Here is a 14294-nt window from a genome sequence, read left to right on the forward strand (position 1 = left end):
TAAATTTTTTTCAACGTTTTTTATTTATTTTTGGGACAGAGAGAGACAGAGCATGAACGGGGGAGGGGCAGAGAGAGAGGGAGACACAGAATCGGAAACAGGCTCCAGGCTCCGAGCCATCAGCCCAGAGCCCGACGCGGGGCTCGAACTCACGGACCGCGAGATCGTGACCTGGCTGAAGTCGGACGCTTAACCGACTGCGCCACCCAGGCGCCCCCAGACGGGCAATTTTAAATACCCTTCCCTGTCTGCATCTTTCCAACGAGGGGTTGGAGGTACCAAGGAAGTGAAAGAAACACGCGTATCCCCGAAAGGGGCTGCTGAAACACATGTCACAGGGACACCTGACATTTTCTCCACAGCGTTCTCAGGAGTTACCTGGATTGCCACAGTAGCTGCTAGCTTCAGAGCTAGCAAACATAGCTCCTGGTGGAAACCAATCCAGAATGGAGCGCCTAAAGATCAAGCCATCCGATCACCTAACTTCACGGAGATTTTGGTCCACTTTATAAAAATACCTGAAAACATGACTGCGCGTTTCATTCTCTTCAACTAATAAATATGTCTTTCACTTCTCCTGGCTTCATGCCCATAGAAATTTTTTGATCACGCTCCCTCCATCGTTCACTTTTCTCCCTCCAGTCCCACACATGGCAATGCCCTTCTTTCAAAACAGAGAACGTCCTTGAAAACTAGCCTGTTCTTTGGACTGAGGAGGAGGGACTCTGGTACAACCCTACTTGCAAGGTTATCCAGGCAATTTCAGGATCATCCTTCCTGAATAAAGTACCATTAGCTGCAAAAAACATCGGAAGCCACTCTGACTGAGGGAAATGCCCATAAAGTTCACAATACATTTTGATCTCAGTGCATTCTAAGGACTCTAATTTTTTCTTAAGTTTATTTATTTTGAGGCACAGAGAGAATCTCAATCGGGCTCTGCACTGTGAGTTCACAGCCGGATGCGGGGCTCAACCTCATGAACCCCGTGAGATCATGACCTGGGCCAAAATCAAGAGCCGGATGTTTAACCAACTGAGCCACCTAGGCACCCCAATCCTGCACTTTTTAGATTCACGTATTCCTCATTCTTTCAAATCTTTAAAGGGAGTTGTTCACTTCCTTCTAATTTTTTTTTTTTTTTAACAGAGACGAGGCTAAGCATAAATGATTGTTTTCTCCTCACTGAAAAGATGTTCTCCTACCTCTTAACTGGCCTTTTTTCATGGGTCATTCTTTTTTTTTTTTCTAATGTTTATTTATTTTTGAGAGAGAGAAGAGAGACAGGGTGTGAGTGGGGGAGGGGCAGAGAGAGACGGAGACACGGAATCCGAACAGGCACCGAGCTGTCAGCACAGAGGTGTCAGCACAGAGCCAGACGCGGGGCTTGAACTCACAAACTGTGAGATCATGACCTGAGCTGAAGTCAGTCGCTTAACCGACTGAGCCACCCAGGCACCCCTTTCATGGGTCATTCTATTCCTAATGTCAACAAATCCTTTGACCTAACCTTCTCTAAAACACATTCTTTCCTCTTTGTTCTTCTCATTTCCTTTACTTGGAGCTTTTGAAAAACTCCTGCCAGGGGGGTGCATCCGACTGGATGTTACAGGTGAAGTCTTTTTACTTACAGTTTAGAATATGTTCGGGTAGTTTTTCCTACACCGCGACAACAGTTTTGGATGGTGGCCTCCTATCGTTTCAAGCCCGTGGATCCCTTATTAACTTGCCAAGAATCGGAGGATCCCTACCTGAGAGAAGTATTACTTCTATTTCAACAGCTTCTCCCAGGACCTTGATGGAAGGAATCTCAGGCTTCCCCCGATACCTACTAAATCTCCTCCGGGCGGGAGAGGAGGCAGTGAAGGTGATTTAACAAGCTTTGCCGCTGAATCTTATCCACGCTACATCTGTGCGAATTACAGCCCAGCCCAGGGCTATCCCATCGAACTATAATGACAGCTGCCTATGTCATTTTAAATTTTCTGGCAGACGCATGAAAAAAGTACAAAGGACCCAACGCTGTCCGTTGTTTTACTTGAAGCAACAGCTCACTTCGTCCATTTTCAAGAAAAATACTCAAATCGGAATAGTCATAAAAAAGAAGTGGAGGAAATCAATTCCAATCATCTGTTTTACTTCACCCAATACATAAAAATATTATCACCTCAACATGGAACCAACATACCAATATTTTGGTTTGGGTACGGAGTCTCTGACACCTGTCATGTAAACTAACTCACAACATTTCTCAAGTCGACCAAAAGGAATCTACTAGAAGTTTCCCTTCGCCCTCCTCTTCCTGCCAGCAAGACCAGCGAAGGGCTTGGGTCTCCACGTTGCTGAGGCACCGTAACACTCTAACACAGAGCCGTCTGCGTGGCAGTAGGCTTATCTTCCACAGTATGACTCTAAACTTCTCAAAGTGTCTTATGGAAGACACCATTTTAAAGTTGGCTGTGCCTGGCAAGTGCCTAATGTAGGACAGTGCTTCTCACAGTGTGGTCCCTGGATCTTCAGCATCAGCCTTGCTTGAGAGCTGCTTGGAAATGCAGAATGTCAGGCCCCAGCCCAGACTTCCTGAACCAGAAACTCTGGAAGTGGGGCCCAGTGATCTGTCTTTTAAGAAGTCCTGAGGCGGTTCAGATGCTTATGAACCTTTGAGAACCACGGATGTAGGAAAATGCCTCTCCCTTGAGAGTGGCCTCAGACTCCTCATTTTCTCTGGGGTTCTGCGGTCTGACCGCAGGCAGAATCATTTGAGGTGCGTTAAAAGAAACAGCCGGGAGTGTCTGGGTGGCTCAGTCAACTAATTAAGCGTCTGATTCTTGACTTCGCCTCAAGTCATGGTCTCGAGGTTCGGGAGATCGAGTTTCACATCAGGCCCTGCGCTGACAGGATGGAGACTGCTTAGGATTCTCTTTCCCTCTCTCTCTGCCCCTCTCCCACTCTCTCTCTCTCTCTCAAAAAATAAATAAATATGCTTAAAAAAAAGAAACAGCCAAAAAAGGACATACTAAGAAGACGGTGGTAGAACCAATCCTTGGCAAAACTGAAGGGATGGAAGTCGGATGTCCTCTCTTTACCCTCCATTAGTAATAGGTCCACATTATTTGTCAGAGCAGATGGCACAACTCACCTAGGCTTCCTGCCTAGAAGGGACCCCATAATGCAACATGCTTAGTACGGTATCCTTAAAAATGAAAGAGTATGAAGAAAATGTTCAAAATCTGTCAACACATTTACAAGTTCCAATCCTTTGCTCAAGGTTGACAGGGATGGACGTACAAATATATAGTTAGAAGCCTGCTTTGAAAAGCTATCTCACCAAAGGAAAGACCATTAGCTGCTCTGCTGGAAGTTTCTAATTCTTCAATTAAAACTCTTGCTCAATTTCTGAACAGCAAAGCCATGCAAATATTTCTGTGGGCTAGCTAAATATGATCCCATCTCCTTCTACAAATCTTACCAGTTTGATAATGTAGATCAAGTTCCTAGTCAGAAATTATGGAAGAATTTCTAAGTCAGATACCTTGGAAAGGTAGTACTTTTATCGTATTAGGGTCGCAAGAGCCTATTTTTTTGTTTACGACATGGAGAAAGGGAGAAAGGATGCGCCATTATGGAAGCCATAGAAGAAATCCCACGTATTAAACTTTTCCCAAGATGGCCTAAGCAGTAAAGGGGATTTGGGTCAGTATGTCCTTGGACCAGATAGGACCACTGCAGTATATACTAGGTACACAGTTGACCGAGTGAAAACAGAACGAAAGAAGGAAAGAAGGAATGGTGTGTGCCGAAGATGAGGGTCTAGATCCTTCTGGCAGAGAGTTAACACGGATGTGAAGATGGAGTATGTCTGCCTGACTTTGGAAGGATCTTAGGAAACCTTTCCAAACATACATAATTCATGAGGCTGGCCTTAAACATAGTTAAAGATGGTCCGACCTGGAAATGTCTTCATAGTCGATATTTTTCAAGTGATTGCATTCCAGACATCCTATAGTCAACAAAGCATGTGCTCTTTATATTTATATTCTGTTGCTCTCCCTGGAGGAGACTATTCCCTCTAGTGCTTGTGCTTGGTGAGTGAAGCGCATGACTACATCACTAAACATGTACGCATGGCTTCAAAATGAGAAAAGCTTATCTTCAGTGTAATTATCTTCCCATTTGGTTTTGATGCTCACGTCTACGGGATCAGGTATTATCACTGGTTCCGCTTTAAGAGCTAATTCATTAAAATCACTTTTGGTTGGCCTTAGGACAGTTGCGGAATTCTAAAGACAATGAAGGATGTAACGCTTTAGCGCTTTGTATTGGAAACTACAGGTGTGAATTTTAAGGGGTACACTGGGAGGAGGAGCTCACTCATCCACTGGTTTGTAAAAGGGAGATTTCAAAGTTAAGATCCTTGAGATCATTCAAAAAAGAGAAGCGTGGAAAAAGCGAGGTATTTCATACCTGTGGTGCCCAAACCAGCTTTAAAGTATGACTTTGTTAAGTCCAAATTAAATAGAACTTTGAGAAGAAGAAACAAGGTCGGGGGCGAGGGGTCACGGTTCAGAAGGTCTGATTCACACCTTGACCGACACTTACGAGCCGGTGACCGTGATGGTGTCGGTTATTATTTCAAAGTCTCAGTTTCCTTACTTGTAAAAAGGAATAGTGACAATATGTAATCCTCACAATGTTATGAGGATTAGATGAGATAATGTTCATGAAAATCCTTGTAACTACAAGGAATGATGGCTTCCTATACCCAAAACACATTGTCACATGGTCTAGCACAAACGTCCCTACCAATGTGTCCCCTCTGAGGGAGAAAATGGGATTTTATTCCCACCGAGTTTCAAACAGGGAAACCAATGCCTCTAACCTTCTATTTGCGCATTCCAAATAAATTCAGAGCTCTCCATACACTGTATTTCTGTGTATAGATAAATCGTGGCTGTGTCTTACACTCTGCTGTGGTTGTCATATCTACATGGCTTATCTGTTTCTATCATTTTGACTGATGTTACACACAGCTTAAAAAAAAAAAAAACACCCAGCATGGCTTTCTTTTAACATACAAATTAAAACGGGTGCCTGAATAGTTCAGTTGGTTGAGCATCAGACTTCGGCTCAGCTCATGAACTTGTGGTTTGTGGGTTCGAGCCCCGCATCGGGCTCTGTGCTGATGGCTCAGAGCCTGGAGCCTGCTTCGGATTCTATGCCTCCCTTTCTCTCTGTTCCTCTCTCTCTCTCTCTCTCTCTCTCAAAAATAAATAAAGATTAAAAAAATTAAAATAGAAATTAATGGGGCGCCAGGGTGGCTCGGTCAGTTAAACATCCGACTTCAGCTCAGGTCATGATCTCACGGTTTGTGAGTTCGAGCTACACGTCGGGCTCTGTGTTGACAGCTCAGAGCCTGGTGCCTGCTTCAGATTCTGTGTCTTTCTCTTTCTCTGCCTCTCCCTCCGCTTGCACTCTCTCAAAAATGAATAAAGGTTAAAAAAATTTTTTGTAAATAGAAATTAATGTGTTGTGTAACTCGACCCAGGATATTCTGGTAACAAGTAGATATAGCCTGGTACTATGTGACTGTTTCTTCTATTACACTATTTTGCCCAAATTGAAGACTCATCTTCTTAGGTTTATATGTACCTCCCCATTGCTCCTCCTTTCTCTTTCTCAGTTTTTCTTTGTCTTTGTGGACAAAGAAGCAGAGATGAATTTGTACTTATTTTTATCATGATTTCATAACTGGCATAGCATTGGAAGTGACTAAATTCTTTTTTATTTTTTAATTTTTTTATTTATATATTTTTTTAACGTTTATTTATTTTTGAGATAGAGAGAGACAGAGCATGAATGGGGGAGGGCAGAGAGAGAGGGAGACACAGGATCGGAAGCAGGCTCCAGGCTCTGAGCCATCCGCCCAGAGCCCGACACGGGCTCGAACTCACGGACCGCGAGATCATGACCTGAGCTGAAGTCGGACGCTTAATCGACTGAGCAACCCAGGCTCCCCGCAAGTGACTAAAATCTTTATTTTTATAGAAATATAATGTTATAACGATGATGGGCTTAAACGTTCCTCCACAGAAGTTGGGTGATTCTTTAGTCAGGTACATTATTCTAACTGTAAAATGTTGTCGATAGAACACATGACTTGCTCTTCCAGTAATGGGGATGAAATTATTTGATGTGAACCTCATTTCTTGGCTGTGTTCCCTTTCTGAACAAGGACTTCCACTGACAATAGAGCAGAGTGGTTACAATTGTGGTCAAAGAAAAAAATGGACTCAGTTACGTGCGACCCCAAACCTTGGATTTATCAGCTTTCTGCTGAAAACACTTTTTAAGCATATCCATAAGGTCAGGTCCCAAAACAGCAACGTGTGAAATTTGCCACAATAAGAGCTTGTACCGCAAACTCATCAAACCGTTTAGTATGAGGAGGCTGTGTATACGTGGGTTTGAGACGAGGGGTTTAAAAGTTGGAAGGAAAGAAGGAGAAACACAATTCCAACAAGCCACATCTGTATTATGAATAGAGGAAGCAACCGTATTGATTCTAAAGTCAATTTTTGCCATATGCGTGTCTCTCCCAGATAGCCAGATATGGAATCACTGGACTGAGCTGGATGTGACCTGAGACCAAATGGATTGCCTCATTTTACAAATGAAGGAATTAAAGCCGAGAGAGGATAAATGGTTTTTTCAAGACAACATGGTGTTGAAGAACAGCTGAGCGTCAGTGGGAAGTCAGGCCTCGTACTATTCGCTCCAGTCTACTTGTTACTACACTACATCGGCTCGTTTCATGTACTGCCCTATGTTTATAACCAAGTCCTCAATGCATTTTAAAGAACAAGTGACAATTAAGCTATTAATATTTTCTCACTCTTTACCTCTGAAATAAAGAGTGCAACGACGGAGCACTTGGCACTGATTTTGAAAAACTCTCCCTATCAGTCATAATCTCTTGACCTCATTTATAAACTCACATGCCATGATCACCAATCTCGTCACTACATTCTGAAAGCAAATGTGGCATTTGGTTCTCTAAAAGAAATGTTAAGATCTAGTTCAAGAACGCTTGAATGGAACAAATATGGCCACTGGTTTTCCTTGGACATTTATTACTTTCCTTATTTATGCTTAAAGTTAAAAACATACTAAGGGTGAAATTGATAAGGTCTTAGCAGTACTTAGCCACTATGAAACTAACAGACATAGAAAGGCATGTAATCGCTTAACTATATTGCCTTGCTTTGGTCAACGCCACTTATAACCATCTATCATACAAATATTTCAAAACTATCCATCACAATGGGAATTAAATTATAAGAGGTCTCAAGAGGTCTTGGATTTGGAACTTGTTTTTATTAAAGGTCTAGAAATTCTTTAACAGGACTTTCAATCATACCCCTAAATGGGCTGCCAATACGAAAAGTTATCTGCTTTATCATTTTTTTTATTAAAACTTTGAAAGCAAATATTTTTAAACCCAGTTTCCTCTCTGTCCTCAGAAGCATACTCTCTGCATCCTATGAAACTGGAAAAGAAGAGAAAACAATTCTCTAATTCTATGGTCAAATCAGTTTTAGGGTTTGGGGTATTAAACAGTATCCTTTGCATAGGGAACATAGAGACATATGACCTTTTCTGAGTTCTTACTATGAGCCTCTGAACTAACAACTCTACATGAATTAACTTGTTTAATATTACAGCAAACAAGTTAGAGATGAGAAGACTGACAACCAGAGAGGACAAGTGACTTCAAGGTCACTCAGTAAGTTTGATTCCAAAAGCTGTATACTGTAATAATAATAATTATAAATGCAATAACTCTAAGAGCTAGAATTTATGCAACATTTAATGTCTGCATTTTCTTCAGATGGAATACTGAAACACAGAAGGGTCCTAAGGTCCCACAGCTAGTAAATGTGACCCTGAGCATGCTTGGGGTCCCTATATTTATCATGCACACCTATAAAAAGCCTGCATGGGTAGGTCTGTGACAGAATGATCTTTCTAAAATGATTCTAGCATATGTCTTACCATTGACTGGTGTTTAAATTAGGATTCCAAAGGTAGAGATGTTTAAAGAATCCAAGCAATGATAGTACAAAGTAATTGTATGACAGTAACTAAGTCCTTCTATCGCGATTCAGCATTATTTTCCGTGTTTGTTGCAAGGTATAGGAAGATCTAACTTGAAGCTATTTATAAAAATTATTGTGAATAGGTTTTAAAACATGATAGAGGATCTTATTGCAGAATATAAACTATCCTACATTCATGAAATATTATTGCGAACATCACAGGAAGAAATTACTTTTACTGTTCCTTACAAACAAGCTTTCTCTGTATATTCTCTCATTGTAACAAGGAACTGTAATGCTCATAATGTGCCTACCTGCAGAAGCTTCCATCTGGTGTTCAGGTCTTCCAGAGTGCTGAGGTTATATGGTGACAGCTGAATGCCCAACGTAGTGAGTTGGCGAGCAAGGTCATTGACGTAGCTGACATTCTCTTTCAGAGGTGTAATTTCTCCTCGAAGCACCTGTATGAAAGAGTCAAGGGCAAGTTGGTAAATGAGAACACTACAAGCCAAAAAACCAGACACATGCGAACTACAAGATATCTTGTTCTATTTGGGGTGCAGCGTCAGTGATGTTTGCCCTATCATAGTGGTATTACTACCCTGATCACTTGCGAATGGGTGAATAATAATCACGAATATTTAATGAGCATTTCTTAGGTGCCTGATCCTGTGATGAGCTGTCTCCATAATCCAGTTTTATCCCTACAGAATAACCCTATGAGACTCATAGTTGGAGAACTCTCATTTTCCACACGAGAAAACAACTTACAGAGGTTATATTTTGTCCAAGGTTCAGTGGGTCAAAATTGGGGAGCCTGGGACACGCGTCCATGTTTGCCTACCTCCAGAGTACAAATTACTAACTATTACATACCTTTCCAAAAAAATTCTGGATTGGAAAGCAACAGGAAAAATATTTTGCCAGATTCTAAATTCGACTCACCTCCCAACCAGAAATGGATCCTTTTTTTTTTTTTTACAATAAAAAGGTATACTCAGTCAGAAAAGATTACATTCATATTTTGTACCAACTGCATAATAAATAGATTCATTTAGAGATTAGGGTATTTTTTCAAGCCCTAAGAATGACTTCCTGGTCCCCTGGTAGTTTAGTCCTTGTGGCAATGACTTAGGAAGGCTCCCGTGGGGCTTCTTGGCTGTCCAGGGAAGAACCCTATGCAGATATGGGGAGGATATTACCATGCATCATATCTACCCTATTGAGGTGACATTTATGGATCTTTAACATGATGCATGATGTCCAAATGTTCCAATGAGCAATTTCTAAGGGACAGATTCCCTCACTTAGGAGAACAGTTTGTGTAATGTAATGTCTATGCACAAGGACAACATCGCTTACTTGGTTCTATGTGCTGCTTTGACTTGCTCGATCCGGGCAGGTATTATTTCTCTGGTTCCTTATGTTGATGAAGCCACTGTTTACACTGACCTCATCTATAACCCTCCAGATTCCCTCCCACTCCAAATAAAAGGAGTCAGGATGTGCATTCTAAACAAGAATGGCATTGTCCTCTCAAACTGTCAAATCAACTTGAATATCTCACCACTAAAATGTGGTCATGTATGGAGTATGAGACTCTTATATAGTTCTTAGATACTATAAGACCTTGTGATAATAATTCTATAGAACTTAATGTTTCTAAAAAACTGGTCACTAAAAATTTTACGTTAGAGAATCATGGGGTCTCTTTTGGGAGTGATGAAAATGTTCTGGAATGAGACAGTGGTGCTGAGAGCACAATCTTGTGATGAGACTAAACATGACTGAATTGTACACTGTAAAAGAGTGAATTTTTTTTTAACATTTATTTATTTCTGAGACAGAGAGAGACAGAGCATGAACGGGGGAGGGTCAGAGAGAGAGGGAGACACAGAATCCGAAACAGGCTCCAGGCTCTGAGCTGTCAGCACAGAGCCCGACGCGGGGCTTGAACTCACGGACCGCGAGATCGTGACCTGAGCCGAAGTTGGACGCTCAACCAACTGAGCCACCCAGGCACCCCAAGAGTGAATTTTTTTAAAGTTTATTTGAGAGAGAGAGAGAGCGCAAGTGTGTGTATGAGTGGGGGAGGGGCAGAGAGACAGGAGAGAGAGAGAGAGAGACAGAGAGAGAGACAGAGAGAGAGAATGCCAGTCAGGCTCTGTGCTGTCAGCACAGAGTCCGGCACAGGGCTTGAACCTATGAACTATGAGATCAGCACAGGTCTCACAATATATATATATATTTTATTAAGTAAACTCTACGCCCAACATGGGGCTCAAACTCATGACCCTGAGATCAAGAGTCGAATGATCCACACAGAATGAACCAGCCAGGTGCCCCTAAAGGGCAAATTTTATGGCTTGTGAATTACATATCAATAAAAAATAAAAACAAAGGAAAACAAAAGAAATCTTTCTATCTGACCACACACATGCAAAAAATCCCATCTTATGTATTGATCTTTTTTCAACTTCATGTCAGTGGAATGTCAGAGGAACCAGTCTGAAACTGAGAAAGTTTTTATAGGGAATGACAGTAAATATTATTATTCCATTGCCTTATAAATATATGGATTAAAAGAATCCCATGGCGGGAGGTAAAAAGCCATCAATGTAAATTCATATCTCTACAAGGAAATGACCCATAATCACTTTGTTTTGTGTAACAAAAGGCTAGAAGACAGATTTCTTAAATGTCAATGGAGAAGCCTGGACGAGGGCAATGGTTACCAAATGGAACCACTCTCTTCTGGATAATAACATGTGTTTGTAGTGACCATAAATAAATATCATACGAGTGGGAATTTTAAATGGGAAACCATCGCAGAGATGGCAGGACAGCCAGGCAGAATCAGACAAAAGTGTGGATTAACCCGGGATGCTAATCATCTCTCTTCACTAGCGTGGCTCTCAGCCATTAAGTTGAGTAGCCATCTCAGTTCATCACATGTAGGTTTCAGCTCCCTTTGGATGACATAATGTACGTGTTCAAACGCCTTTTATTACAAGGTTTTGATTTTCACTTCCTCCCCTCAAAGTCAACTCAGATTTTAATCCTGCGTCGGTGTTTTGGAGGATGAGGGTGATTAAAAATTAAGTTCCAATATGCATAATTAATCACAACACTCACTCTCCTTCTCCTCTGCTTCTCTGTCTCTTTCTCCCTCTCTCTCTACCTCCACCTCACCACCCCTGTCATGGGATCTTGTGGCTTCTTTTCGTTGTCATTGTTCCTATCTAGCAATTACAGTAGAAGTTATCTTAACTGATCTCCACTTAAGACTCACCAGAGTAGCCAGTCTTCATTCCCTGTGAATCACAGTGACCGAGACCTCTAACTAACAGCCTCTAAGTAAAACAGTAGAGCTATCTGTCAGTACGTACAGCCTTCAGCTCCCATCAGTTGAGTTGTCAGGCGTGGGTATGTTCTCGAACCTGTTTTCACCAGTTAGCTTTGCAATTAAATAATTTAAAAGATTTCACCGTCCAAAGAAGTTTAAGTCTGGAAGAAAGTAAGTTATTATTTCTACGAAAACCAGGTTGAACACTCTAGAAGGGTGTTTAAAAAAGAAAAAGAAAAGCAAATGTTGAATGGGGGTGACTGGAAAAGATGAGGAAAATTCTGCGAAAAATTAGGAGTGTTCTGTACACAGAATGCCTTCCATTTGTCCTGATGGACTCTGTCGCCATTACAGAAACTGGAACGGGAAATCGAAACTTCTTCATCATCAGTGTGATTTACAGAGAAGTCCACTCAGTGAATCTACACTTAAACAAGAAACTTTCACATGATGCTAAAATACTGGTGAGCCAAAGCATAAGAGACTGTTAAAAACTGAGAACAAACTGAGGGTTGATGGGGGGTGGGAGGGAGGGGAGGGTGGGTGATGGGTATTGAGGAGGGCACCTTTTGGGATGAGCACTGGGTGTTGTATGGAAACCAATTTGACAATAAATTTCATATATTAAAAAATAAAATAAAATAAAATTTCTTAGACCTTCAAAAAAAATAAAATAAAATACTGGTGACTATTTTAAGATTGAATAAAATGTTTAAGACCTACTTTTTATGATTCCCTGATTTAACTGACTTTTTCAATTAACTGTTGAACTCTAGGTTTTCAGCCAAAATAGAGGAAATAAATTTTACTCCTGCTATTTGACTACCACGGTTAACGGCTACTAGGATCATCATTAACCAAGGGGGAAGAAAAGGCGTATGTTTAGTTTCATCTGGATTACATTTCTGGTAGGATAAATGGAAGCTTTGACTGGGGGTGGGGAGGTCAGCTGGTCAAGTGATAATTTGGTGTGAAGTCTGATTCTGGGGAGATATCCCCATGAGCCTGATAGAAAAACTGTAGCCATCTAGAAATCACCATGAGGGGCGCCTGGGTGGCTCAGTCGGTTGGGCGTCCTACTTCAGCTCAGGTCACCATCTCGCGGTCCGTGGGTTCGAGCCCCGCGTCGGGCTCTGGGCTGATGGCTCGGAGCCTGGAGCCTGCTTCCGATTCTGTGTCTCCCTCTCTCTCTGCCCCTCCCCCATTCATGCTCTGTCTCTCTCTGTCTCAAAAATAAATAAAGGTTAAAAAAAACTTAAAAAAAAAATCACCATGAAGGCACACGAGAATGGAGGAAAGAAGGTAACCTGGCGGTAGAAAAGAGGAAGAGAAAAGGGAGATAGGAGAGTGTTCCAAGTCACCCTCCACTTTGGCATCTGCCCTAGGTTCCGGTGTTTAGGGGGCCATACTGTCACAAGGCATACTATGTAAAAAATGAATATGGGTCATTTAAGTGGATGTAACATTGTGTTTGCCTATCTTTCAAATGGTAGAGCTTTTGATATCACACCTATAAATATATGTCCAAATTATTAAACACTGAACATCAAATGTCAAAAAGTGCAGCTAACTCGGAACAATATCCTGTGCTATTTAAATACTACCAGAATTTCATTAGATTTTATTCTAGTTTGGAAGCAGTGAGTGAGAAAACATTGAAGGGAGCCATTATACTGTGGCTTTTCTTTGAATCACTTAAACATCTGGAATATGTTCTCCATGAAAGAGCAAACCAAGTCTAATTTTATTATGACTAGTTTCATGCCGGCAGAATTTTCACTTCATTAAATGTTGTCTGATTATAGATATAAAAGTACTGATTTAGAATGATATATAAGACCGATATGTCAAGTTTTTCTTCTTTTTATGAAATTAAATTGGCTATCAGATCGTTGCCTATCCTTATGTAGCTAAAGATTTGTTTAAATATAGATTTAGAACTTCAGTCATCAATCACGTTACAACAAAAGAAAGGGATTATCTTTGAACAAGGGAACATCATTTTGCAGGGAGAAGCTTTGACGTGGTAGTTAAGAGACTAGTCTGCACGGCACAGAAGGGCCATTTAAAGGATTGGAAAGAGATGACTCAAGGGACCCCTCCTTCGAAGGCCTTCAGTTCCTCTACTAAGTACGAAGCAACAGAACTGGCATAAAGTCAGTGCTCAACAAATACTCATTGAATGAAAACGCGAATTCAGGGTGAGTGGGGACATTCGGATTAGTTGTGGCAGAGACCATGAGAGAAGCAGACCTCAGCAACGAGTGAGGTTGCGAGACAGTGCTGAGGGCCCACGTGAGGCCGAAGACCAACATTTTTTTGAAATCTTGAACTCGTCTGCCCCATTTTCTCTTTCTCCAACAGGGCTCCTTGCAAGCATGGAGAAAACAATTGATCCAGGTTTGGGGTCATGTCAGGTGCCTCTTTGTCAGGGGCGAGGGAGTTTAAATTTTAGCTGGAATGCGACTGAAAAACATATCATGGAATCTAAACTGGATTAGGAGGGAGGTGAAGCAAGATGAGGCTTGTAGATGGAGAGAAAGCAGGGGGAGTCAGCGGTGCAGGGCCAGGATAATCCAAGAAAGGCCCCAGCAGGCAAGAAGAGGAGGAGACGCTGGGATGCATGGATTAGCAACGCCATCCAGGAGTTTATGTATCATTGTGTGATATACACACACACACACACACACACACACACACACACACACACATACACGTATATATATATGAGGGGGATATATATACATATACACACACACACACACAGTGTATACGTATACGTATCTATATGTATAGCTACGTATCTATACGTATATGTATATACATATACATATCCCCTGCTCACACGCTGA

The 14294-nt window shown here is 41.5% G+C and overlaps 1 protein-coding gene across 1 annotated transcript in view; it reads right to left on the minus strand.

Moving 5' to 3' along the window:
- The window catches only part of DMD (dystrophin), a 2039083-nt gene that overhangs the window by 317849 nt on the left and 1706940 nt on the right, over positions 1-14294 (minus strand). The window contains exon 60 of the mRNA XM_040468816.1: positions 8411-8557. Coding sequence (XP_040324750.1) covers positions 8411-8557 — 147 coding nt within the window. The remainder of the gene's footprint in view (positions 1-8410; positions 8558-14294) is intronic.

The sequence above is a fragment of the Herpailurus yagouaroundi genome, unplaced genomic scaffold (assembly GCF_014898765.1).
Source record: "Herpailurus yagouaroundi ecotype Mexico unplaced genomic scaffold, PumYag 67793, whole genome shotgun sequence".
Taxonomy (NCBI): domain Eukaryota; kingdom Metazoa; phylum Chordata; class Mammalia; order Carnivora; family Felidae; genus Herpailurus; species Herpailurus yagouaroundi.